At 42.8% G+C, this 24,259-nt stretch overlaps 1 protein-coding gene across 1 annotated transcript in view; it reads right to left on the bottom strand.

Annotated features, from left to right (window-relative positions):
• The window catches only part of plcb1l (phospholipase C beta 1-like), a gene marked incomplete at both ends in the record, with an annotated part of 254,020 nt that overhangs the window by 42,988 nt on the left and 186,773 nt on the right, over window positions 1–24,259 (bottom strand). Inside the window, 6 exons of the mRNA XM_080744659.1 lie at window positions 412–566; window positions 1,167–1,291; window positions 10,899–10,983; window positions 11,167–11,263; window positions 14,694–14,761; window positions 18,938–19,109. Of these exons, the coding sequence (XP_080600785.1) occupies window positions 412–566; window positions 1,167–1,291; window positions 10,899–10,983; window positions 11,167–11,263; window positions 14,694–14,761; window positions 18,938–19,109 (702 nt within the window). The remainder of the gene's footprint in view (window positions 1–411; window positions 567–1,166; window positions 1,292–10,898; window positions 10,984–11,166; window positions 11,264–14,693; window positions 14,762–18,937; window positions 19,110–24,259) is intronic.

Raw genomic sequence — 24,259 nt, 5'->3', positions numbered from 1 at the left:
TTGTATAGTTTCAATGTACATATTATTTATTTTTCGATATTATAATGTTTAGACTGATGATAGGTTGTTGGTTTACCCATGATCCCAGATTACTGAGGCACAACACTGTGCATTTGATGTGTTACCTTGTGTTTACCTTGCTTACAGTAAGTCGCTCTGGATTAAGAGCTTCCGCTAAATGCCTAAATTGCAGTAAATTGTAGTCATTGTAGATATAAAGAGAGAGGAAAGCACTTCACATTAGAGCCCCAGTATTGCGAGCGAAAATGGGCAGTCAAAACAAAAGCAGCTGGTTCGTCCCACAATGAATTGCAAGGCTGCACACGCTCGCACTCGCACATATGCGCACACGCAAACACACACAGGCACTCGGGCAGGCACACACACACATACCGGTACACGTGTACGCACCTTCACAGACAGGGTGTTGGCTACGATCCCATCCACCGTGTTCTCAGTGAAAGGGTCAAAGTGTTTGTCCGGTCGTCTCATGAACTCTGGCTTCAGTCTGTATCCACATTTACCGTTGTACTCGTACATGCCCAGGTTCAGCTGCATGGATAGATCTGAGAAGGGGAGATAACAGGCAAACATGACCAAAATAACAATTCCTCTACCTTCTGTAATTGTGTAGACTTCTTGTAAATTAAGTGTTGCAGATGTTTAACAATAATTTAACTCTTAAGAGTGTACATTTTCATTTTACACTCTCAAGAGTTATAGATCTTTAGGGTCCATTTGATTACCGACTCTCCATCATTTAGCTGGGGACCACCTGGAACCCCCTCAAGGACCACTGGTGGTCCCCGGACCACTAGTTGAGAACCACTGCCCTAGGGAATTATTATTTAAAAACGTACTACTGCACTGTGCAGAGTAACATGCATTACTAAAAATATATATTGCATAGTGAATACATGTCTAACACAATTTACAGTACAGGGAATTAAATCTCATGAGTGAAACACTTTCATGTTAGGCCTAATCTGTAATTTGTGAAACAGCATGGAAGCCACCCTGGCACAAATGTTGGTCCACAGCCAAGGACATCCACTGAGAGGACACTTGATTGAGAACCACTTCTTTTTAAATGACAGTAAATCTGCCAGTTATGACTGAGTCACACATAATTCATGAAGTAACACGACAAACAATGAAAATGTCACCTATAGTCTGGAAGTTGAGAGCCACCAGCTGACAGCCGGCGTTCCAGAAGACCTGTGGGTTGTAGTTGGAGGAATCCACCCTGGTGCCTTTAGGATAGATTCTACTGAGCTGCTGCTTGTTGTACCTGGACAGGACGGGGTTAAGGAAGAGCTGCCTGTACAGCCGGCTTTATGTCCTACTATTAATAACACAATAACCCTAACCCTAAGACCTGAGGCACATTCTACAAATGTCTTCTAAATCAGTTCTTTCAAATAGGTCAAAACTATTCAACTATTTTTCAAAACAAAACATTTTTCAAAAATGCAAAAAAAAAAAATAGCAGATAGACTATATACAATCTCGCAGCATGACACGAAAATCTAAAATGACACGGATGCTTTCCCGTTTTTTCAACTTATCTTCGTATAATTGGTCCTCCTCACTAATGCTCATTATTGTGGGCTCGCCTGGAAGGCGAGCACACGTATGTTATCTTCATTATTTATTTCTATATTTATATACTAGTCAGTATCTCCTCAAAACTTTGGCGCGATTCATCTCCTACACCAGGGGTATTCAACAAAATTGTCCAGGGGGCCACGTTGACAGAAAACCAAGGGGCCGGGGGCCGCACTAACGTACCCCCCCCCCCCAAGCTATTAATCTAATGAACACTTGAGACAACGGGCACGACCACATTTTCACTACTACATTTTCACAAACAACCACATTTTCATCTACAGTACTTTTCATGTCAATGTGCTTAATTTCTGTTCAACAAGTTGACAACTGTACACATGCTTTCTTGTTTAAAACCTAGTGCTAACTACATCACACTAGTGATGGCCAACCTGGCTTTGATGCTATCTTAGAGTAGATGTCGACCTTATTGCAGTGCACACACAATTGCCTTCTTTGATGCTTTAACGATGCTCAACGAGGATCAGGTGGTCAGACACACACACACACACACACACACACACACACTCCACTCTGCTGCAGTGCTCTGACTGGAGTCTCTTCACTTGACTATGATGGAATATGATTAGGGATTACTGTGATTATGGTAAGATGAAGCTCACGTTTCATATCGCGCAAACCATACCTATAACGTTCATTAGTCTCCACTTTTGGATTTTTTTTTTTTTTTTTTTCAAAATCTTTTTTTTTTTTTTTTTCCAAAATTGCTCCAGGGGCCACAAGGAAGGTCCCCGCGGGCCGCATTTGGCCCGCGGGCCGCCAGTTGAATACCCATGTCCTACACGCTTACACCTTTCAACACCATTCAAATTTTTATGTGTTCAGCTTACTGAGGACACGTGTGCTTGTATTTTTCGTTTTGAAATGTTTTGTAGAATAATTATAAAAAAATAAAAATGTTTAACTTAAAGCACCCAATGCATTTCCAATGGGTTTAGTGAGTGGGGACAGAGTGTAGACAGAGGAAAGGGACCCATGTTTATGTTAAAGTTGTACCATGTAACTTTTTTTATAAAACAAATCTTAAAATTGTCCTAACTGTTAAATCGCTAAAGTTTTAGAACACCCACTCCGTTATTTTCAGCTTCTGAAGCCTTCTCTTTATATGTTTTCTATGATCCTGGCCGTGGACCGGATTTCGCGCCAAAATGACGTAATCTGCATCATCTGTATACGTTGTGTATACGTTGCCCAATCACATCGCCGATCATGCACACATGGTACACTACCGGCCAATCACATCGCATCTTGAAGTGAGGTCGCCATATTTGTAGTCGCCCGTGTGTCTCTTTACTCAAAAGGTAATCTCGCCTACCAGGCAGGGTGAAGTAGTCCGTTTCTCCGGAATGCCTGAACGCACAGGAACCAGGGACCCCTCTAAAGATAGCTCTCGGCGTTGTGGAGGCAGACGCGGGGGTGTGAAGGTACGAAAAACGGGCGAAAGACGCGAACGCGACCGCGGTTTGCTATAGGGCTACTGACCACTAGTTGAGCATCTTACACAGTATAGCTTTAAGTCGCTGTGGCTGCAATGTTCACACTTCAGATATGCTATTTATATCATTGCGTTCACACAGGTCTGCTCTCTGATTTGATCCAAATATCTAAGCTGTGTGATGTATAAAACTATAGTTAGTGGCCAAGGCCACGAAGTGGCAATGCCTTGGCCACTCATTGTTATTGGACTTCATCTCCTTCTTCCGCCACTTTTTCTCTAGCGGCTAGACCGTGCAGTCGCTTTTTACGAAACTCGGCAGTATGGCAGAGGACTATGCCAAACGGCTAAAACGCGAAGCTCGCAACAATCGGCCAAAGGGTGGCGCTGTAGGAAGCCTTCGAAAGTGCAAACTTTGAACTGGTGTAGCTCATGCCCTGTTTCAGGTACAGCAATGAAACCTGTATACACTTATGCGTCTCCTCATGCCGAACAACTTTTACGCTCTGACTTTTGACCTCTGACCTTTACCTCTCTCACAATTTTGAATTATATGAAAAACAGTCAAAATCTATCTCCTCCTGGGATTTTCGCGTAACGTGCGCGAAACTTTTTTTACATGAACTTTGGACCAACACGGTCATCGCACAGCGGCCGGATTTTCTTTAAAGCGAAACATTATTTTTTAATAATTCACTGTATAATGCAGTTTCATGCAAATTATTCTTCTGCCTCTAAATCATACATGCAAAGTGACACGTTCATGGCAGTATGGCAGAGGACTATGCCAAACGGCTAAAACGCGAAGCTCGCAACAATCGGCCAAAGGGTGGCGCTGTAGGAAGCCTTCGAAAGTGCAAACTTTGAACTGGTGTAGCTCATGCCCTGTTTCAGGTACAGCAATGAAACCTGTATACACTTATGCGTCTCCTCATGCCGAACAACTTTTACGCTCTGACTTTTGACCTCTGACCTTTACCTCTCCCACAATTTTGAATTATATGAAAAACAGTCAAAATCTATCTCCTCCTGGGATTTTCGCGTAACGTGCGCGAAACTTTTTTTACATGAACTTTGGACCAACACGGTCATCGCACAGCGGCCGGATTTTCTTTAAAGCGAAACATTATTTTTTAATAATTCACTCAATGTTGCAGTTTTATGCAAATTATTCTTCTGCCTCTAAATCATACATGCAAAGTGACACGTTCATGGCATTTGGCAAATATGTAGAGGGTTAGTCCAAATATTACTGAAAGCAATCTTACTCCAATTGGCCAAAGGGGGGCGCTATGCGAAGCGTTTGAAAACTCAAACTTTAAAGGGGCATAAGTCATGCCTCGTTTCGTTTGAAGACATGCAACTTGCTTACACGCGTGCCTTGACTCAAGCGGAAGACATCTGTGTCTTTGTTAAGTAAGCTCTGCCCTTAGATTTTCCGCCACTTTGAGCAGTTTGTAAAACACTTAAACCCGCTTTTATTCCGGAACTTTTGCGTCACGTGCACAGAACTTTTTTTACATGAACTTTGGACCAATATCTAAAGATCTGTCAGATCGGATTTTTTAAACATTGAAACATGCTTTTTTAATAATTCAATCAACATTGCAAGTTTTATGCAAATTATTCTTCTGCCTCTAAAACATACATGCAAAGTAACATTTTCATGATGAACTACTGTAGAGGGTAAGTCCAAATATCACTGAAACCAAAAAGAATCATATTTGAACTGGGGACCCCCCACCCTGACGTGAGTAGGGTTTTCCCATGATCTGGGCCTTAGGCTAGATGCAGAATAGAGCTGGGACATTCGCGAACGAATCAAATCTTTTGAACAGCTCTTTGAAGTGAACGTTGGGATCCGGTTCGCGCAGTAGAGAGCCGTTCATTTGGGGGGGAGACCCCCTCCCCCCAATTCAACATCTCCTTGCTACTCCACTGAGTACTGACTGAGTACAGTGAGTGAGTGAGAGAGAGAGAACAAGTGGAGGAGCGAGTTCATTGTTGCCTGCTTGTTTTTTTTAGGTGTTTTATGAATAACAAAAGTCAAGGTAGCTTAATTTACACACACATTTTATGATCGATGGTACTGTCTCACTTCAAATAGCCATAAATCCCACCTCTAATGCAGAATGGTTAGGCACAGGTGTGTGTGTGTGTGTGTGTGTGTGTGTGTGTGTGTGCGTGCGTGCGTGCGTGCGTGCGCGTGCGTGCGTTATTCTTCTGCCTCTAAAACATACATTCAAAGTCACATTTAAATCACACTTTGCAATAATGTAGGTTAGTGCACTGTGCACTTGTGCACTTGTAACCCACGGTTCAGCGGGAATTACAGTCATTTTATTTTATTTTTCAAATGGAATATATTCTTATTTTTCACATGCAATGTTTTGACCACGGTCCCTGAGTCACAGCTGCAGAGCATTCGTAATCACCACACCCTGTATAAAGCCAGTCTTTTTTCAGTTTGTTCAGTAACCTCATTGGAGCTGCTGCAGGTTTGTACACATTTCATTTCAAGACTATTCCAATTTCTAACAGCATTACTCCATTTATATTTAACCCACACTATATTGCTTTTAGATCCACCTGACCAACTCTGATATTGACACTGAGGCTGCGTGACTAAGATAATTGGTAAGTGAACATGTGGCTCGGAAATGTTTGTTTCTGGTTTTGGGATTGGAATGTAAAAAGATTCATTTCGGTAATGTAATTATTGCTTGTAGATAAGCAGATTTGTCGACTTTATTTAGTTTTAAGCTTGTAGATCGGCTGATTAGTTGATTTTTTTAGTTTTTTTGCCTGTGAACTGAATCTTAATTGTTTGGTTTTCAGAAAAACTACATTTCCCAGAATGCAGCAGCTAAGATGGTTGCTTGTTGGGCGTCGGCCGATTGAATCCATCTGAACAGTTTGAACAAAACACTGCTGAGTTGAGTGTGTGCTGCTCTGTTAACCGGTAAGACTGTTTGCTTGTATTTTGTATGGTCTCTTTTACCGTTTTACTGTGTTATTTTGGTTCTATCGTTTACAGTGAGAATGTGTTTTATATTGTCAGGGAGTGTGCAGTTGTGGATTATTGCCTGTGTCCACTATTGTTTGGGGTGTGGCCTCATCTCTTTCTTCAATGTAAGCATTTAACTAAAGAGATGTGAGTATTATTGCGACTGTTAGGTCGCAGTTACTATCGAAACCTCCACCGGCTGTCACTCTGTCCGTGTGACATCATACTTTTGCCCTATTCATATCTCCGTTACCATTGCCCCTATCCATGCCAAACTTTGCACACACTCCTTGGCTGCCTGATTTCTCACATGGCCCTCCAGCGCCACCATGAGGCCGATTCTTGCAAAACATTTGCGAACACTGCTCCTACAGATTTTGGCCTAAAATCACACAAATTGATTGTCAAATCACAACCTCCGTCCCTGATTTCACACATGCCCCTCTCTAGCGCCACCATCAGACAGATTTTTGCAAAACACATTTTACAACACTGCTCCTACAGATTTTGGCCTAAAATCACGCAAATTGGATGGCAAATCACAACCTCCAAATCAGCAGATCTGTTGACTTTATTTTGTTTTAACCTTGTAGATCGGCTGATTAGTTGATTTTTCTTATTTTTTTTATCCAGGCCCTGTTTTTTGCATGTGAACTGAATCTAACTGATGGCTTTGCTTGGTTTTCAGAAAAACTACATTTCCCAGAATGCAGCAGCTAAGATGGCTGCTTGTTGCAACACAGCTTCTCCGAGTCAGGCAATCCAAATGTTTTTGCTCTTAACCACCGAGCTCTGCTTCACTGTGTAGCTGGCTCTCGAAGGGACTCTTCCATCGAGCAGTAAGCGAAACTCCACTATGTTCTCCTCTGTCGCACATTTGCTCTGTATTTTGCCACATTGCTAATGGTGGTTCTATCTGTTCCCATTGTAGGCAAATTAGGAGCTGCATCTGAGTCTTGGAAGAGAAATGGCATGTGTTAATGGAAGCAACAGCATAGAGCATCGCAGTGCGGTGTCGGAAGTAAACAACCCATTCATTTTCACCATAGCGTTTTTCATTATCAGCCACAAAGTCGTAGCAATTCAATGTACACTTACCACTAGGCTGGTGGTTGTAAAATGGTTCTATATGCTCCTGTAGAACCCCCGAGTATGTATGCAATCACTCAAGTTTTAGTAAAAACACGTTTTAATCAAGATCGCACGGAGAAGAACTGCATTTCCCATACTGCTAAACATGTACATCCGGTGAAATCGACGTCTGTGATTGGTCTAGCTTCTTCTTCTTTCATGTATCTTGCGGTTACCGCGGAAGTAGCTACTGCTCCCTGTCTTCCCGGCGGATTATTGCACATCAGCAGAACTCCCGTGAGCGATCGTCTTTCTTTTACAAATATGAATTATATGATGCACTATGTTAAGGATGACGATAAGAGCGTCCACAGAGATGACATCACTACATTTCAGGCCATATGCTGGCCTGGATAACTAAACTGAGCGTGATTTAAGGGCTTTATTTCAGGAAACGACAACAACATTCGCCTTGCATTCTGGGAGTGTAGTTTCCGCAATTTTAAAAATAATGATGTACACAGTCTTGTACCCTGCCCTTTTTTTCAGCTTTCTAATTAATCTTTGCATTCAAAAAAATGTGAATATTGACATGATCCCTCTCCAGCCGAGGTGGCTTTGTCCAAGGCTTAAAAACGTTTAAATAAATACTTTATGAAATGTCTATGGAAGAAATGAATGCGGAAAACGCTTCCGACACCAGAGTGAGGACGGGGTGGGGCTTCAACTGCGATGCTCTATACTGTGAAACATATGTTTCGAATGTAACCCCTGTTTGTTAAGTTCTGGAAAGAAGCATATTTTGAGTTAAAAGCCCCGGTTTTGGGAAGAACTTTATTTCATGTTTTAGGGGAACGCCCCATTGAATAAAACAACGCTTATTGCGTTTTCACCTTGAGAACTGTTTCCGTGTGCTGGTTTGGGTTCAGACTTAACAATACTTAATGTTTAAAAACTTTATTTGAAGACGTGTTAAAAGCCCCGGTTTTGGGAAGAACTTTATTTCATGTTTTAGGGGAACGCCCCATTGAATAAAACAACGCTTATTGCGTTTTCACCTTGAGAACTGTTTCCGTGTGCTGGTTTGGGTTCAGACTTCACAATACTTAATGTTTAAAAACTTTATTTGAAAACATTGTGATTTAAAAGACATGCCTGAAAATGGCTAGGTTGTTAACCCTCTGTTTTGAAGGTTTACAACCTGATGACCAACTCTTCAACAAAGACAACTAATGAAAAAGTTGGAAAATAAAGATATTGAGTTAAAACCTTGAGGAGTTCTTTGGAACTATTTTATGTCTGTTGCATATAGTCTTTTGCATACATGTTGTGTAGAGGTCAATTTGTGCTTTCACCAATAACTATGCCGATTAGTGTAAAATCGGCAGAGTCTCTGTCATTTATAGCGCCACCAGAAGGCCGAAAACGCATTCTTCGATATTACTCCTTCAGATTTTATCCGATAATCACACAAATGGGCACACAGTATCTCTACAGTGATGTAATCATGACGGATTTGTCCAATATCATATTCTATCTAATTGGCTAACATTGAATTCCAAGGTTTGCAGGATTGCTCCTTTTTGAACAAAATGTCTCAAACGCAGCCTGCTATTTGTGTGAGATTCTGCACGCACATTCCCACTAGGCCAAGGAACAGATGCCACCCTTCTCACATTGGCCTGTTATAGCGCCACCAGCGGGTCAATTTTTGCAAAACCTATTTTTGGAACAAAATGCCTCAAATCCCGCATGCAGCGTCCGATTGCCGTGAAAGGCCAAAGAACACGTGGTACCCTTTTGACTTTGGCCTATTATAGTCACCACTAGGCCAAAAAAAAAACACCTGACCTGCTGGAGACCTGTTCGGAAGAACACTACTTCTAGTTTTTCTTTGATTTCTTCTTTGCTTTCCCTTGATGCCTTTTTGCTTTCCTGCTATTTATGCCTTGGCCACTTTATCGCTGCTTGCAGCTATATTTATAGTTAAAACTATAAATAAATGTCCCTCTCCACTCTACTGATTACACAGCTGTGATTAAAGGCTTGGCTGTCATTGGCTGTTCTGTGGTGCTGCAAAGTAACTAAGTACATTTACTCAAGTATATACAAGTACTTGTAACTACAGTACAATTTTGAGGTACTTTTACTTTACTTTCCATTTTTGTTACTTATACTCTACTATAAATACAGCATTTGACAGCTTCAGTTACTTGTTACTTTGCAGATTTTATTATTAATAAAAAAAACATAGATGGACCACTTAATACTGCTATGAAGTTGATCTACAATGTGCACACGCACGCAGGCACGCACGCACGCACGCACACACACAAACAACTGTTACTGTGTTACTGTGGAGACGTTTGCTTGTATTTGTCTTTGAGACATGTTTTGTAGTGTTTTAGAAATTTTACTTAAAAAGAATAAGGTTTTAGGATCCCGGGCAATGGGATTTACAGTATATATCCTAGAACCCGCAGGGACACTCAGCCGTATTAGTGGTTGTTGTTGGTTGTCAGGGAGATATCACAACCAATGCATTTTCAAATCAGATCCACAAACACAATAAAAGTCATGCTCCACTCCTCAGTCTGGAGTGGCCACATAAGAACGCCTTGGTTATAGACATAGTGGAGGACAGATGTGATCTGGGATTGTTAACCTACAGTATATGCACTCAATATACACCTCTAGAACACATAGAATATGTACAGTACAGTAAGGTTCAGTAGAGTACAGTAAAAGTACAGTAAGGTTCAGTAGAGAACAGTAAAGTACAGTAAGGTACAGAAAGGTACAGTACAGTAGGGTATAGTAGAGTACAGTACAGTAAAGTACAAAACAATAGAGTAAGGTACAGTAGAGTACAGTAAAGTACAGTAAGGTACAGTAGAGTACAGTAAAGTACAGTAGAGTACAGTAAAGTACAGTAGAGTACAGTAAAGTACAGTATAGTAAGGTACAGTAGAGTACAGTACAGTACGGTACAGTAGAGTACAGTATAGTATAGTACAGTAAGGTACAGTACAGTACAGTAAGGTACAGTAGAGTACAGTAAAGTACAGTACAGTAAGGTACAGTACAGTAAGGTACAGTAGAGTACAGTAAAGTACAGTAAGGTACAGTACAGTAGAGTACAGTAAACTACAGTAGAGTACAGTAAAGTACAGTATAGTAAGGTACAGTAGAGTACAGTACAGTAAGGTACAGTACGGTACAGTAGAGTACAGTATAGTATAGTACAGTAAGGTACAGTACAGTACAGTAAGGTACAGTAGAGTACAGTAAAGTACAGTACAGTACAGTACAGTGCAGTACAGTACAGTACAGTACAGTACAGTACAGTATAGTAAGGTACAGTACAATACTGTAAGGTACTGTACCTTACAGTACCTTAAAGTATCCTATTTGTTGGGTTGGAAGCGAGCCCACACTGTTTCGAAGGAACAGTATTTCTAGTTATAATATGGTGCCATTTTTGTCTACTCTGTCTGTGTCTGTATCTCAGAGGAGGGATGTGGGCAGTTCAGAAACACGCCTAGCAGTGACATCCTCGATGGGGGATCCAAGCTAATAGAAACTGTAGGCTTTCTATTCCTATATAGTTTGCCTGTTATAATCACAGCCATTGTTATTGCATTTATAAAAAAATAAAAATATATTACTTGCAAAACTGCTATTACTAGTACTGCTCCTGTTACTACTTCTACTAATTATCCTACAATTAAATTGAGCAAGACCGATAAAAGATACTCCACAAACTCCACCGGACACTTGGTGAGCTGCTCCAGAGCTTTGGTCTCCACGAAGGAAGACATCTGGTAACTGCGATTGATCTCTGAACAGAGAGAGGGAACAGAATATTCTCTCATGTGTGTCCCTGGCACAACATCTTTGCTCAAATGGGGGTCTGCAGCCAAACACATATCAATGTGGCTGTCCTTGATATGAAAATGTTTGAGAACGATATCATTTCACTCAGCGGGACAGAAACACTGCTAGATGTACAGTAAATGCATACTTTTGGAAGCCTCAAAGCTGTTGAACTTGACTGGCTGGATGTAGCTGACCAGGTTGGACATCTCCTCTGTGGCAAAAGCCTCGCTGCCTGCTGTACCCTGCGCGTGCGCGCGTGCACACACGCACACACACACACACACACACACACACACACACACACACACACACACACACACACACACACACACACACACACACACACACACACACACACACACACACAATTTATTTGAGAATATCTGTCAGGGAGAAACTCCAGTGTAAACTGCATTATTGTAAACAACCACTAGGTGGCAGCATCAACCCATGTAATCAGAGGGATTGCTTTTTTGGAGCTGTGTGGAACACAAGCTCCCAATAGACAGGTATGTCCGTGGGTATGTGGGTGGCTGGGTGGCTGGGTGGCTGGCTGGCTGGGTGGGTGGCTGGCTGGCCGTGTAGCCTGGCAATACCTTGAGTGGCCACACACAACACACTAGTTAAAGGAGGGGCGCTGTTTTGTGCAGGCCAGGCACACTCACCACTCACTCATAGGAACAGTTTACAGTTCACACACACACACACACACACACACACACACACACACACACACACACACACACACACACACACACACACACACACAGCTCCACTTCGAACAGAGGTTCGATTTTATGTTTATTGACTGTTCAATGACTGTGGAGGCTTAATAGTCATAGACTATTCACATGCTTTTCAGCTGTACCAAAAACAGTCAGATGTTGTGGAAAACCCAATATAAGTTTGTATAACACATATAAATGTGGACTGTAATCCTGACTGATTGCAATGTTCGTCTTTTGGATTTGTTGATATAAGCAGAAATCAGTCTGGATTCCAGGCTAAGCGTAATGTACTGTTGGTTAAGGTTTAGGGTTCAGTGTCAAAACTGCTGCTTTACTCTCACTGGTTCCACATTGTCCACATTCGATGACATATATATGTAGATGTAGATAGACAGACAATAGTATCTGTCGGTCTGTCTGTATCTTCCATGTTATTGAAACTATTTCCGGCAAGATCAACATCCCATACATTTCTCCCTGCAGTACATACAATGTTAGTGACTAGTGACTGTGAGTTACAGTTTAAGCACATTTAAAACTTGGAATGCATAAAACATAAATGGCAGGTATACTTATACGTAAGTTAACTTATACGATTAAGTAGCAGATTTAGGGATTTATATATTTGTAAATATCAGTCAGAGAGTCTAATCCAAGTTCTATCCCCTGATGACATGACATGTGGGATTTATCACTCAAATGTGGGATTATTCTAACGAGAAGCGAGGCTTAATCTAGTTTGTGTGGAAAAATAAGCCTCACTATTAAAGGAGAGAAGTATTATTTTAATCGGGGAGAGTTAAATATGCCTGATTTCCTTTCAACTGAATATGATTTCAGGAAAAAAAAAAAGAAAAAAAAAGAAAAAAAAAAATATATATATATATATATATATATATATATATATATATTCTTTTTATTAATAATACTAATAATAGAGGGGAAAAAAATGCAAACTATAAAACTGTGACAACCCAACTGTTTACTGTACATATATCCTTTTATTGCGACCGTAAGGTCGCAGTTTAGTATCAAAACCTCCACCGGCCGTCCGTCCGTCCGTCGGTCACACGTCACACCTTTGCCCTGCTCATATCTCCGCATCAGTATGACATCACACTGCTGACATCAGTATGACATCACACCGTACACAAATGACCCTTATATAAGACCGGCAAGAAACAGTGGTCTAAAACAGTGGTTGCTATGGTAACCAGTTGGTTGCTAAGGTAAAAAACATGGTTGCTATGGTAAACAGTTGGTTGCTAGGGTAAACAGTTGGTTGCTAGGGTAAGAAAACATGGTTGCTATGGTAAACAATTGGTTGCTAGGGTAAACAGTTGGTTGCTAGGGTAAAAAAAACATGGTTGCTGTGGTAAACAGTTGGTTGCTAGGGTAAACAGTTGGTTGCTAAGGTAAAAAACATGGTTGCTATGGTAAACAGTTGGTTAGTAGGGTAAGCAAGTTTCTAAATTCTAGGAGAGCTAAGGCAAAACCACGCCCCGGACTCATTTTTGAAGCTTGTGATTGGCTGAACCGGAGATAGGGAGCGCTACATTGTAGTCACTTGGACCGCGGAGGTGCACCAAAACCTGAACCTATCCTTAACCATTCCTAACCCTAACCCCAACTCTAACCCTAACCCTAACCCTAACCCTAACCTTAACCCTAACCCTAACCCTAACCCTAACCTTAACCTCAGTAAAACAGACGCTGAGTAGCTAACCTGCCGACGCTGGTGAAAACGAGCGCTCCTTGCCTTAGCTCTCCTAGAATTTAGAAACTTGCGTAGGGTAAACAGTTGGTTGCTAGGGTAAAAAAACATGGTTGCTATGGTAAACAGTTGGTTGCTAAGGTAAAAAAAACATGGTTGCTATGGTAAACAGTTGGTTGCTAGGGTAAACAGTTGGTTGCTAAGGTAAAAAAATGGTTGCTATGGTAAACAGTTGGTTGCTAGGGTAAAACCATGGTTGCTAAGGTGGTTGCTAATGTACACAAACAGACCAGCAACAACAGACTGTTGCCACAGCAACGTACACAAAGGTTTGTGTACACATGTGGGCGGAGCCTGTACACAAGCTGTGCTATAAAAAGGGGGCTGAGAGAGACAGAGCTGTCAGTGTGTTGAGGACTCATTAACTTTAATAACTATTGTTATTGCGACCGGACACGAACAGCAGCTATGTCTCTATATATGGAGTTATATGTTGTTCGTGTCCAAATATGGGGCTTGTGAGGTCAGACTTAGTGAGATTCGTCGGTTATCTCCATATATGGAGGGAGAACCAGCTTATGAGCCGATGAGTTGTGTCAGAGTCGAGATCCTGCTTGCATCTAATCTGTCGGTAGATAATGCCGGTCTTATATAAGGGTCATTTGTGTACGGTGTGATGTCATACTGATGTCAGCAGTGTGATGTCATACTGATGTCAGCAGCTATGTCTCTATATATGGAGTTATATGTTGTTCGTGTCCAAATATGGGGCTTGTGAGGTCAGACTTGGTGAGATTCGTCGGTTATCTCCATATATGGAGTGATGTTTTGGTTATCTCCATATCTGGAGATTCAACCTTCAACGATTTTGACATCTTGTTACTAATCTGTCGGTAGATAATGCCGGTCTTATATAAGGGTCATTTGTGTACGTTGTGATGTCATACTGATGTCAGCAGTGTGACAGGCTTATCTCCCGATTAGGGAGTCTTACTGGTTACTATGTGTGTGTGTGTGTGTGTGTGTGTGTGTGTGTGTGTGTGTGTGTGTGCGTGTGTGCGTGCGTGCGTGCGTGCGTGCGTGTGTGCTTGCATGCATGCATGCGTGTGCAATGCATGTGTGTGTAGTGTGCACGCACATGCTTATGTGTGTGTGTGTGTGTGTGTGTGTGTGTGTGTGTGTGTGTGTGTGTGTGTGTGTGTGTGTGCATAATGAGAGACTTCTACCCACCTCATCCATGGAGCCCTTCTTCTCATCATCATCGTCATCATCATCCTCACTTTCTGGCTCCACCTCTCCTGAAAATAAAATAAAAGTCACACATTTATTACCAGTAAGACTCCCTAATCGGGAGATAAGCGACCGTCAGGTCGCAGCGTGATTTTAGGGCAAAATGTGTAGGAGTAGTGTCCAAAAATGTGTTTTAAAAAATCGGCCTGAAGGTGGCGCTAAATTGGACAGATCCATGTTGATGACATGAGTGAAGACATACTGTGTACCGATTTGCGTGATTTTTGGCCAAAAATTGTAGGAGCTGTGTCCATAAATGTGTTTGGCAAGAACCGGCCTCATGGTGGCGCTAGAAGAGGGTCATGTGAGAATTGATGGGTTGTGGTTGTGGTTTGGTAGGCAAGGACTGTGTGTGCAAAATTTGGCATGGATCGGGGCAACGGTTGCGGAGATATGAGCAGGGGAAAAGTGTGACGTGTGACGTGTGACAGACTGACAGACTGACAGAATGACAGACTGACAGACAGCTAGTCGAGGTTTTGATAGTAAATGCGACCTGATGGTCGCAACAAAATGATCATGTATATTTTCATGTTTTTTTTTTTTGTAAATTAACTGTACAAAAGTAGCACATTCCATTCTCACCAATGGACTTCCTTCCATGAGCGTGCCTGAGCTCAGTGCCCTCAGGTGGCTGTGCAGAATCTGCAGTCTCCTCTTTGGTGGAACCTTGAGGACAAACCATGACTCATGATCAACACCAGGGGCATCACAAGGGGGGAAAAGTGGGACTGAGTTACATGGGCCCAATTATGGCCTTAATTATTTCATACTTTAGCTATTGAAAAATAGCACACTGCGAGCTTGTAGATCTGCTATTTTTGAAAAGTAATGAAAATGTGCGCAAATCTTTGAATGTATTTTTAAAGCGAACGTTTGTAACTCAAATTTTGCTTCTGGGAGGTCACTGGAACTAAATATTTTGAGCACCACTGACATAGAAACTGTTTTTTCCAAAAAACCTTAGACAGATTTTAAATATGTAAATTTTCACAATTTTTCAAAGATAGCAGGTGCCGCGCTGTGAGCTTGTATATCTGCTATACAGGTCAATAATTGGTTACTCTAAAGGTTAGGGGGAAAGAAAGTCGACCACATTCCAACTGTCAGTAGTACCATGGCTGTAGAAAGGTTGCTATGAGATCACACACTTGCACTGCTTAGTATATTACACCAGGGGGCAGTGTGTGCTCACATGAGAATGACCAACACTATCATATGGACAGCTGGGAGGGCAGTATGGATACTTTCTATTATACTTAATCAAGATTCTTAATATCATTGAGATGAATAACAACAATAATAACAATACACATAAGGAAAGACATGAAGAAGAAAGAACACAGAAAAGTATATGTGTGTGTGTGTGTGTGTGTGTGTGTGTGTGTGTGTGTGTGTGTGTGTGTGTGTGTGTGTGTGCATACACACGCACGAACACGCGCGCGCGCGCGCACTCAAGAGTTGCAGCTGCAGTTTTAAGACCCCCTGGTGTCTGCCCATGCGTGTGCCTGTATATGCAATAGCCAATAATCCCCCTGAGCTGATTGAGGGAGAGGGCTGTGAAAACGATGTATGATAAACAGCACTGGGTTCAGTGTGTGGAGCACTGCTCACATGCACCACAGAGACCCAGGCAGGCACAAACCTCACCAGAGGTGCAGAGGGCATTGTGTGTGTGTGTGCATGTGTGTGTGTATGTGTGTGTGTGTGCGTGTGTGCGTGTACTTGGGTGTGTGCGTGCGTGCGTTCATGTGTGTTTCTGTGTATGTTTGTGACCAGACTACAACCCCAGGACTTCTTGTGTTACCCCTTTAGCCTTCAATGTCTTACTGTATCTGTGTGTGTGTGTGTGTGTGTGTGTGTGTGTGTGTGTGTGTGTGTGTGTGTGTGTGTGTGTGTGTGTGTGTGTGTGTGTGTGTGTGAGAGAGAGAGAGAATGTAGTCATGTAGTCATGTGTGTACGTGCATGTGGTTGTGTGTGCAAGCATGCGTGGTGCCTGACTGTGCATATGTTTGTGACCGTGTTCTTGCATGTGTGTGTGAGTGACTGTAACATGCATGCAACAGCATGTGTCACGACCGGGATTCAGACACAGGCCTCCCGCATGGAAAGCCAATGTCTTAACCACTAGCCAAAAGGGGAAATGTCCCATTGTCCATGGGGAGATATTAGGCTTATTATTGATTACTAGAAGCTGCGTCTAGTCGGCGACCTGGCCAACTCGGGAACGATGTAAATAGGGAATGAATGCCCCGCCCTTTAATGCAAACCCCATTATACCTGTTGTCATAGGACCCGTCTTGACCATCTGTTTGCCTGTGTCCATTTATGCCCATATATGGAGATATCTGTATCTGTCTGTCTGTCGGCGTCCATTTTATGTCCATATATGGAGATCACTGCAGATATAATCCTGGGTCCATTTTATGCCCATTTATGGCCATATATGGAGATATCTGTCTATTTGCATCCATTTTATGCCCATATATGGAGATCTCTGTATCTGTCTGTCTGTGTCCCTTTATGCCCGTATATGGAGATCTTTGTGATTCTGCGTCCATTTTATGCCCATATATGCCATATATGGAGATATCTTTTTATCGGCGTCCATTTTATGCCCATATATGAGATCTCTGTCGCTTTTTGTTTGTTTCTTCTTTAAGCATATGGAGATATCTGTTTATATGCATCCATTTTATGCCCATATATGAGATCTCTGTCGCTTTTTGTTTGTTTCTTCTTTAAGCAGAATACGCAGCCTGCTTAAATCTGCATCATTCAAGTCATCCTCCCATGTCTTATGTTTGTCTTGTCTCTTTTATTTTCTTTATCTTTTTTGGAGCGGACCCCATTAATGCAAACCCCAATATACCTGTTGTCATAGGACACGTTTTGACCATCTATCTGTTTGCCTTTGTCCCCACCCTTTAATGCAAACCCCAATATACCTGTTGTCATAGGACCCGTTTTGACCATCTGTTTGCCTTTGTCCCCTTATGCCCATATATGGAGATCTCTGCACACACAGTACCGGTTGCGGAAAACTCTGATGTCAGACATCAGCTCCGCATACGGGCATTCATTTTATGCCCATATCTGGAGAACGCGCGTGCCGGTGGGAAGAAGGGTTCTCGAGATACGCGGATTACATACATACATACACATTCACAGAGATTTTTTGTTGACTCATGTGGAGTACGTGATGTCAGAGCCTTTTATGAAGTGATGTCACAATGAGTCAGCGATTGCGTCGGTTTCCTCCGAAACACCTGATGTCAACAATCAGCTCCGCATATGGTGATTCCGAACGTTTCGCGCCGGCGTACGTGATGTCAGAGCCTTTTATGAAGTGAAGTCACAATGAGTCAGCGCTTGCGCCGTTTTCCTCCGGAACAGCCTGATGTCAACAATCAGCTCTGCATAAGGAGATTCCGAACGTTTTGCGCCGGTTTCGGAAAACCGTGCGTCGGGTCGGGTCGAGGCTCGGCACTGCACTCCGCGCCGCGTCGGGGAACGCGCGTGCCGAATCTGAAGCCGGTGGGACGAACGGTTCTCGAGATACGCGGGTTACATACACGCAGAGATACATACACGCAGAGATTTGTCGCATTTATAGATAGATTGATTATTATCAGGCAGAGGCTCTGAGGTGCAACTGTTACACACATATTGTCTCAAGCTTGTAGATCTGCTATTTTTGAAAATGTGTGCAAATCTTTGAATATATGTATTTTTCAAGCAAACATTTGTAACCCAAATTTTGCTTCTGGGGTGTCCCTGGAACTAAATATTTTGAGATGGAGGGTCCGTGGCCAAATACATCATTTTGAGGGTCCTTCACATGAAAACTTTTGAGCACCACTGCTCAAACTTTGAAACATTCAAAGACTATTCAAAAGACTTTTTCTGGATTTTTCAAAAATAGCAGATCTACAAGCTCGCAGCGGGGCACTCGGTTGTATATCTGCTATTTTTCAATAGTTAAAGCGCAAAATAATGCGTTTTCAGTCTAAATGGGTTAAACCCCCTCCCCCTATGAAGAACATTCATGGGGGCCCGCAGTGAATCCTTGAATTTTGTGCGACACCCCTGTGTGTGTGTGTGTGTGTGGGTGTGTGTGTGTGTGTGTGTGTGTGTGTGTGTGTGTGTGTGCGTGCGTGTGCGTGCGTGCGTTGCTGGTCTACCTGCGCTGGGGGACGAGGGCTCACACATGCTGGAGGAGTCGCTGTAGGTGTTGGACGCCTGCTCTGAGAGCTTCTTCTTGCTGCCGTCAGGCTTGTGGTGCTTCTTCTTGTTCTTCACCAGGATCTTCCCCATCAGCTCCATGGGGCTGGGCAGAGGAACACCTGACTGCAACTGGGTGGAGGCAGAGAGAGAAGAGAGAGAGGAGAGAGAGAGAGAGAGAGAGAGAGAGAGAGAGAGAGAGAGATTTCTTACTCTCTTAGCCACTTCAACCAACCTTTTTCATATCAAGGTCCATTTTTTATTCTGCATATATTCAAACCCAAAACTTTGAATATTTTCTTTTCATTGGTGCTATTTATAGGAGAGATAACAGGCAAACGTTGTGTGTTAGGATGAGACAGAATGAAAGCGATAGTAAGAGTAAGAGAAAGAGTGACAGAGGCTGTCTACGCTGTCAGATTGTTTGCCTATTCCACAATGGAATCCAATTCGTTCTGAACAGCAAAAAAACAAAACAAAAAAGAAACACCTTTTTTGGGGGGCGTTTCAAATTCAAGCCACATTCCCAGGTGGTTTTGAAACATGGTTCAAATCTGATTTCTAAAGCTGTGTCACGGTCCTGGATGCTCAGATACCGGAGCCTGATTTATATCCACAACGCGTCACATTGCAATGCATTGAATTTGTGAGCTTGTAGATCTGCTTTTCATTTCAGTGAGTTACACCGTGGTATGACAGAGCATTACTCACACCTACATTATGAGTCATTATGTTGTCAGACTTGTCACTAAAAGTACTGAAGATCACATTTGAGCAGCAAGTTTAAGATTCACTGTCCACTCCTCAGCGCATGGACTTTGACTGTCTGTTTATACGGTACATGTTTTTGGAAGTTTAGGCCTACTTCTGTTCTTGTTCCCCGTTTGGTTTAGGTTTTTTGTTATTGTCTCTGTATTAGTCATGTAATTCTGGTAGTGATTCCCCAGTGCGTTTCATTTTGTAGCATTGTTTCCTGCATGAGTTTCCTGTTTGTTTGTGTACCTTGATTATTGTTGCCCTAGTCACCTGTTAGTCCCTCAACCCTTCAACCTTGCTTCATCTGTATTTGGGTCCATCTCCTCACTCACCGTAACAAAGACACAGAGAGAGAGAGAGAGAGAGAGAGAGAGAGAGAGAGAGAGAGAGAGAGAGAGAGAGAGAGAGAGAGAGAGAGAGAGAGAGAGAGAGAGAGAGAGAGAGAGAGATTCCCCATATGTCTGTCCATACCATAGACAGATCTATAGGAAGTGTACTGTATGCTGAATATTCTGATATACTGTACACATTAGGCTGAGGAATGATTATTTTCTTTTTTTGTTTTGTTATGGCAACTGTTGAAAATTGAATTGAACAAAGCCCAGGGAGGGTTGTTGTTATGAGGATGACAGGGGAGCAGGTGCATGTGCAAAAAAAAAAAAAACAGTTCTGCTGTTTTGATTACAGAGCAGTTGGAAGCTGCACACGTTCTGCCACGTTGGCAAGAATTTGACAGCCAGACGAACCCAAGGAGAGGTCACTGAAGAGAAGCATCAAAGCTATAAGCAGGAGACAGCGCACAATTACTTAGGTTGACCGTTGTCAGAATGGCAAATAATTATTGAGCTTTGTGTTGACGTTAGTTCTATGGTTCAGATTGTGTTTGCGAGCAGGGGCGTCACAAGGGGGGGGGGGGTGGTGGTGGGAGTGGGACTGAGTTACTAGGGCCCAAGGTGGATGGGCCCTAGTAACTTTAGCTCGCAGCCGCTGCGAGCTTGTAGATATGCTATTTTTTAAATGTGTGCAAATCTTTGAATATATGTATTTTTAAAGCAAACATTTGTAACTCAAATTTTGCTTCTGGGAGGTCCCTAAAAGTTTGAGCACCAATGGCATGGAAACATAGGTTTCTTGCACACATTTTCACGATTTTTTAAAAATAGCAATATCTACAAACTCGCAGTGAGCTTGTATATCTGCTATTTTTCAATTGTTAACATTCATGGGGGGCCCGCAGTGAATCCAAGGGCCCAGAATTTGGTGTGACGCCCCTGTTTGCCGAGTGCTAGTGTTTACTGCACTGCTTTCTGTGGCCTCAGGCGACACGACTGGCGTCCTGCCGTCGAAGGCGAGGATTCTGCTGAGCAAGCGCTGCTCGTTAGCGACTGCACACCTCTCGCAGAGACACAAAAACAACGTTGAGGTTTACACTTTCAACATCAAAAACCAGCTTTGCCTGAGGGAGGCCTGCTTGCGTTAAACACAAACACTCGCCCTCTCTGGGGAGGCGGCGAGCAAAGTAGGCAGGTCCGTGATTTATTTATAGGGTACACTGCTTTGGGATCTCGATGTTTATGAGTATTAATAATGCATTATTAAAAACAGTCAGTGGTGATATTGAATAAACAGGCGCTCACGCATGCATAAAATACCAACGACGGTTGACTGCTCCACCGCACACAAACTCCCACTGCATTTATTTCTCAGCTTCCTCAGCTTCTTTCTTTTATTTAGATCAGTGGTTCTCGACCTGTTGAACTCTGTTATATTTGAAACAGTCCTCAAGGACCACCACACACACTGTGTCATGCAAAAATAATGGCCAAGGGAGCATGTATTTTCACAATTTCTGACTCTAATATTTGACAATTTGGCAAGTGTTTAATTTGTCATTTTAGAGGTATTAAAAAGTCCTTAAATTGTCACTTTAGATATGTGCAGATACCCTCTATACCATGGGTAATTGGGTATTCAACTGGTACGTTAGTGCGGCCCCCGGCCCCTTGGGTTTCTGTCAATGTGGCCCCCTGGACAATTTTGTTGAATACCCCTGCTCTATACACTAAAACTGTATGTTGGTTTGTTTACTGTTGACTGAGAAAACAATGTTGCACATTGAGCTAACCAGTAAGACTCCCTAATCGGGAGATAAGCGACCGTTGGTCGCTTATCTCCACAAATATCACAACCTCCACCTCTCACGTCATACGGGCAGCCATAGTTACACCTGGAATGTTGAATCTCCATATATGGAGATAACCTACGCATCACACAAAGTCTGACCTCACCAGCCCATACTTGGGCATGGACGACTTATATCTCCATATACGGAGATGGCCATATATGGAGATACGATGACATCACAGAGTCCACAGCTGATGATGTGGCGTGATGTCATACAATACACATGCCAAACTTTGCACACACACTCCTTGCCTGCTAATCCACAACCTCCACCTCTCACGTCATACGGGCAGCCATAGTTACACCTGGAATGTTGAATCTCCATATATGGAGATAACCTACGCATCACACAAAGTCTGACCTCACCAGCCCATACTTGGGCATGGACGACTTATATCTCCATATACGGAGATGGCCATATATGGAGATACGATGACATCACAGAGTCCACAGCTGATGATGTGGCGTGATGTCATACAATACACAAACAAGCCCTATATAAAGGGGCAATTCTCACCAGGGAAGAGAGCATTCCCCACTAGCTGAGTATCTTAAGATGGTTGGATGTGATGATAAGCTATAAGCTTAGTTGATCCTGGCGATAAGGTCTGAGTCGAGGAATGCTCTCTTCCCTGGTGAGAATTGCCCCTTTATATAGGGCTTGTTTGTGTATTGTATGACATCACGCCACATCATCAGCTGTGGACTCTGTGATGTCACCACATCATCAGCTGTGGACTCTGTGATGTCATCGTATCTATGAGTTGGGGAAAAGTGTGACATGACGGACAGACTGACAGACAGCCGGTGGAGGTTTTGGTAGTAAATGCGACCTGACGGTCGCAATCATCTGGGGACCCCCAAAAATAATTTGGGGATCCCACGTTGGGTCCCGACCCACAGGTTGAGAACCACTGTTCTAGGGCAGCGGTTCTCAAACAATTTAATGTCATGGAACCCCAAATTTAGATTTATGCTATGTTAACTATTTGCTGGAGACCCCCTGGAACCCCCTCAAGGGCCACTGATCCGTCCCCGGACCCCACTTTGAGAACCAATGTTCCAGGGAGTCGGATGTACGGTAGGTAGTACAGTGGAGTGTTCTAGGGAGTTGGATGTACGGTAGTACTGTGGAGGGTTCTATAGGGCAGGGGTCTCCAACAGGGGGTCCGGGAACCCTAGAGGTCCTCAGAGTTACTACAGGGGGGCCTCCAAATCTTTGTGTGATAGAAACTTTGTTCTATTTTTTTATATTAACCACTTAAACCCTAGCGTCCATGTTCTGAGAACTTGAGCCAAAAATAGCAGATCTACAAGCTCACAACGCCTCGCAGCGCGAGGCCTTGTGAGCTTGGGGTTTGGTGTAGAGGGGGAAAAGAGCAGACTAAGTACGGAGAGAAATGTCAAGTTTGACAGTTCAAATGGTTAAATATCTGAAAACATAAACTGACATGAATCCAAATGACATTGATGATTGTGCTGTCAAACGATGAAACTATATGGAATCTATATGAGAAAGTTGTGGGGGTCCCTGCTTCATCTCTCTCTCAACTAAGGGGTCCTTGGCCTGAAAACATTGAAGTCGGGAGTTGGTTGTACGATAGTGTGCAGTGTATAGGGAATTGGATGTACGGTAGGTAGTAATGTGGAGGGTTCTATAGGGAGTTAGTTGTACAGTAGCTTGACTTTGCAGAGAAATCTCTAATCCATTCCTAATGTCATCCTAAGCTGTGCTGGAAAGCGATGGGGTGCCTATGCCCATATGGAGTTACAGAGCTGATATCCCATTCACCACGCTGCTGCTGAGCTACTGCCGTGTACAAGCTGATCTCAGAGCAGCGCCACAGGGGAGTGGCTGTCATTGTGCTCACCTTTCCCAGCTATTTACACTGATCAAAGGCTGAAATCCAATTCCCTGACTACTACTGCTGTCTGTCTCACTCTCTCTGGAGTTTTTCTCTCGCACAGTCACACTTTCAGACGCATTACTTCAGAGCCTCTCTCTCTCTATCTCTCTCTCTCTCTCTCTCTCTCTCTCTCTCTCTCTCCTTCATGCGTTATTTCCTTCAAGGAGTAGTTCACCCACAAAATGACTTTTTTCTAGTCTCCATGGCGTGAGTACGCCATGGAGACTTGAGTTCAATAATATTTTTGTTTTTGTTTTTTTCTCGTATTTTTAAGAAAAAAAAAACGTATTATAGTAATTGTACCCCCATTGATTCCGGATGGGGACCTAAATGCAATCATGGAGACTCAAGAATTGATAGAGAGCTATGGAGCTAATGGAAGTAGAGGATCCCAGGTTCAAGCCCCAACAATGTGTCAAGGCGTCCCTGAGCAAG

Source organism: Nannobrachium achirus, assembly GCF_963921795.1.
Source record: "Nannobrachium achirus genome assembly, chromosome: 16".
NCBI lineage: Eukaryota > Metazoa > Chordata > Actinopteri > Myctophiformes > Myctophidae > Nannobrachium > Nannobrachium achirus.
This window is presented reverse-complemented; position numbering and strand designations above follow the sequence as displayed.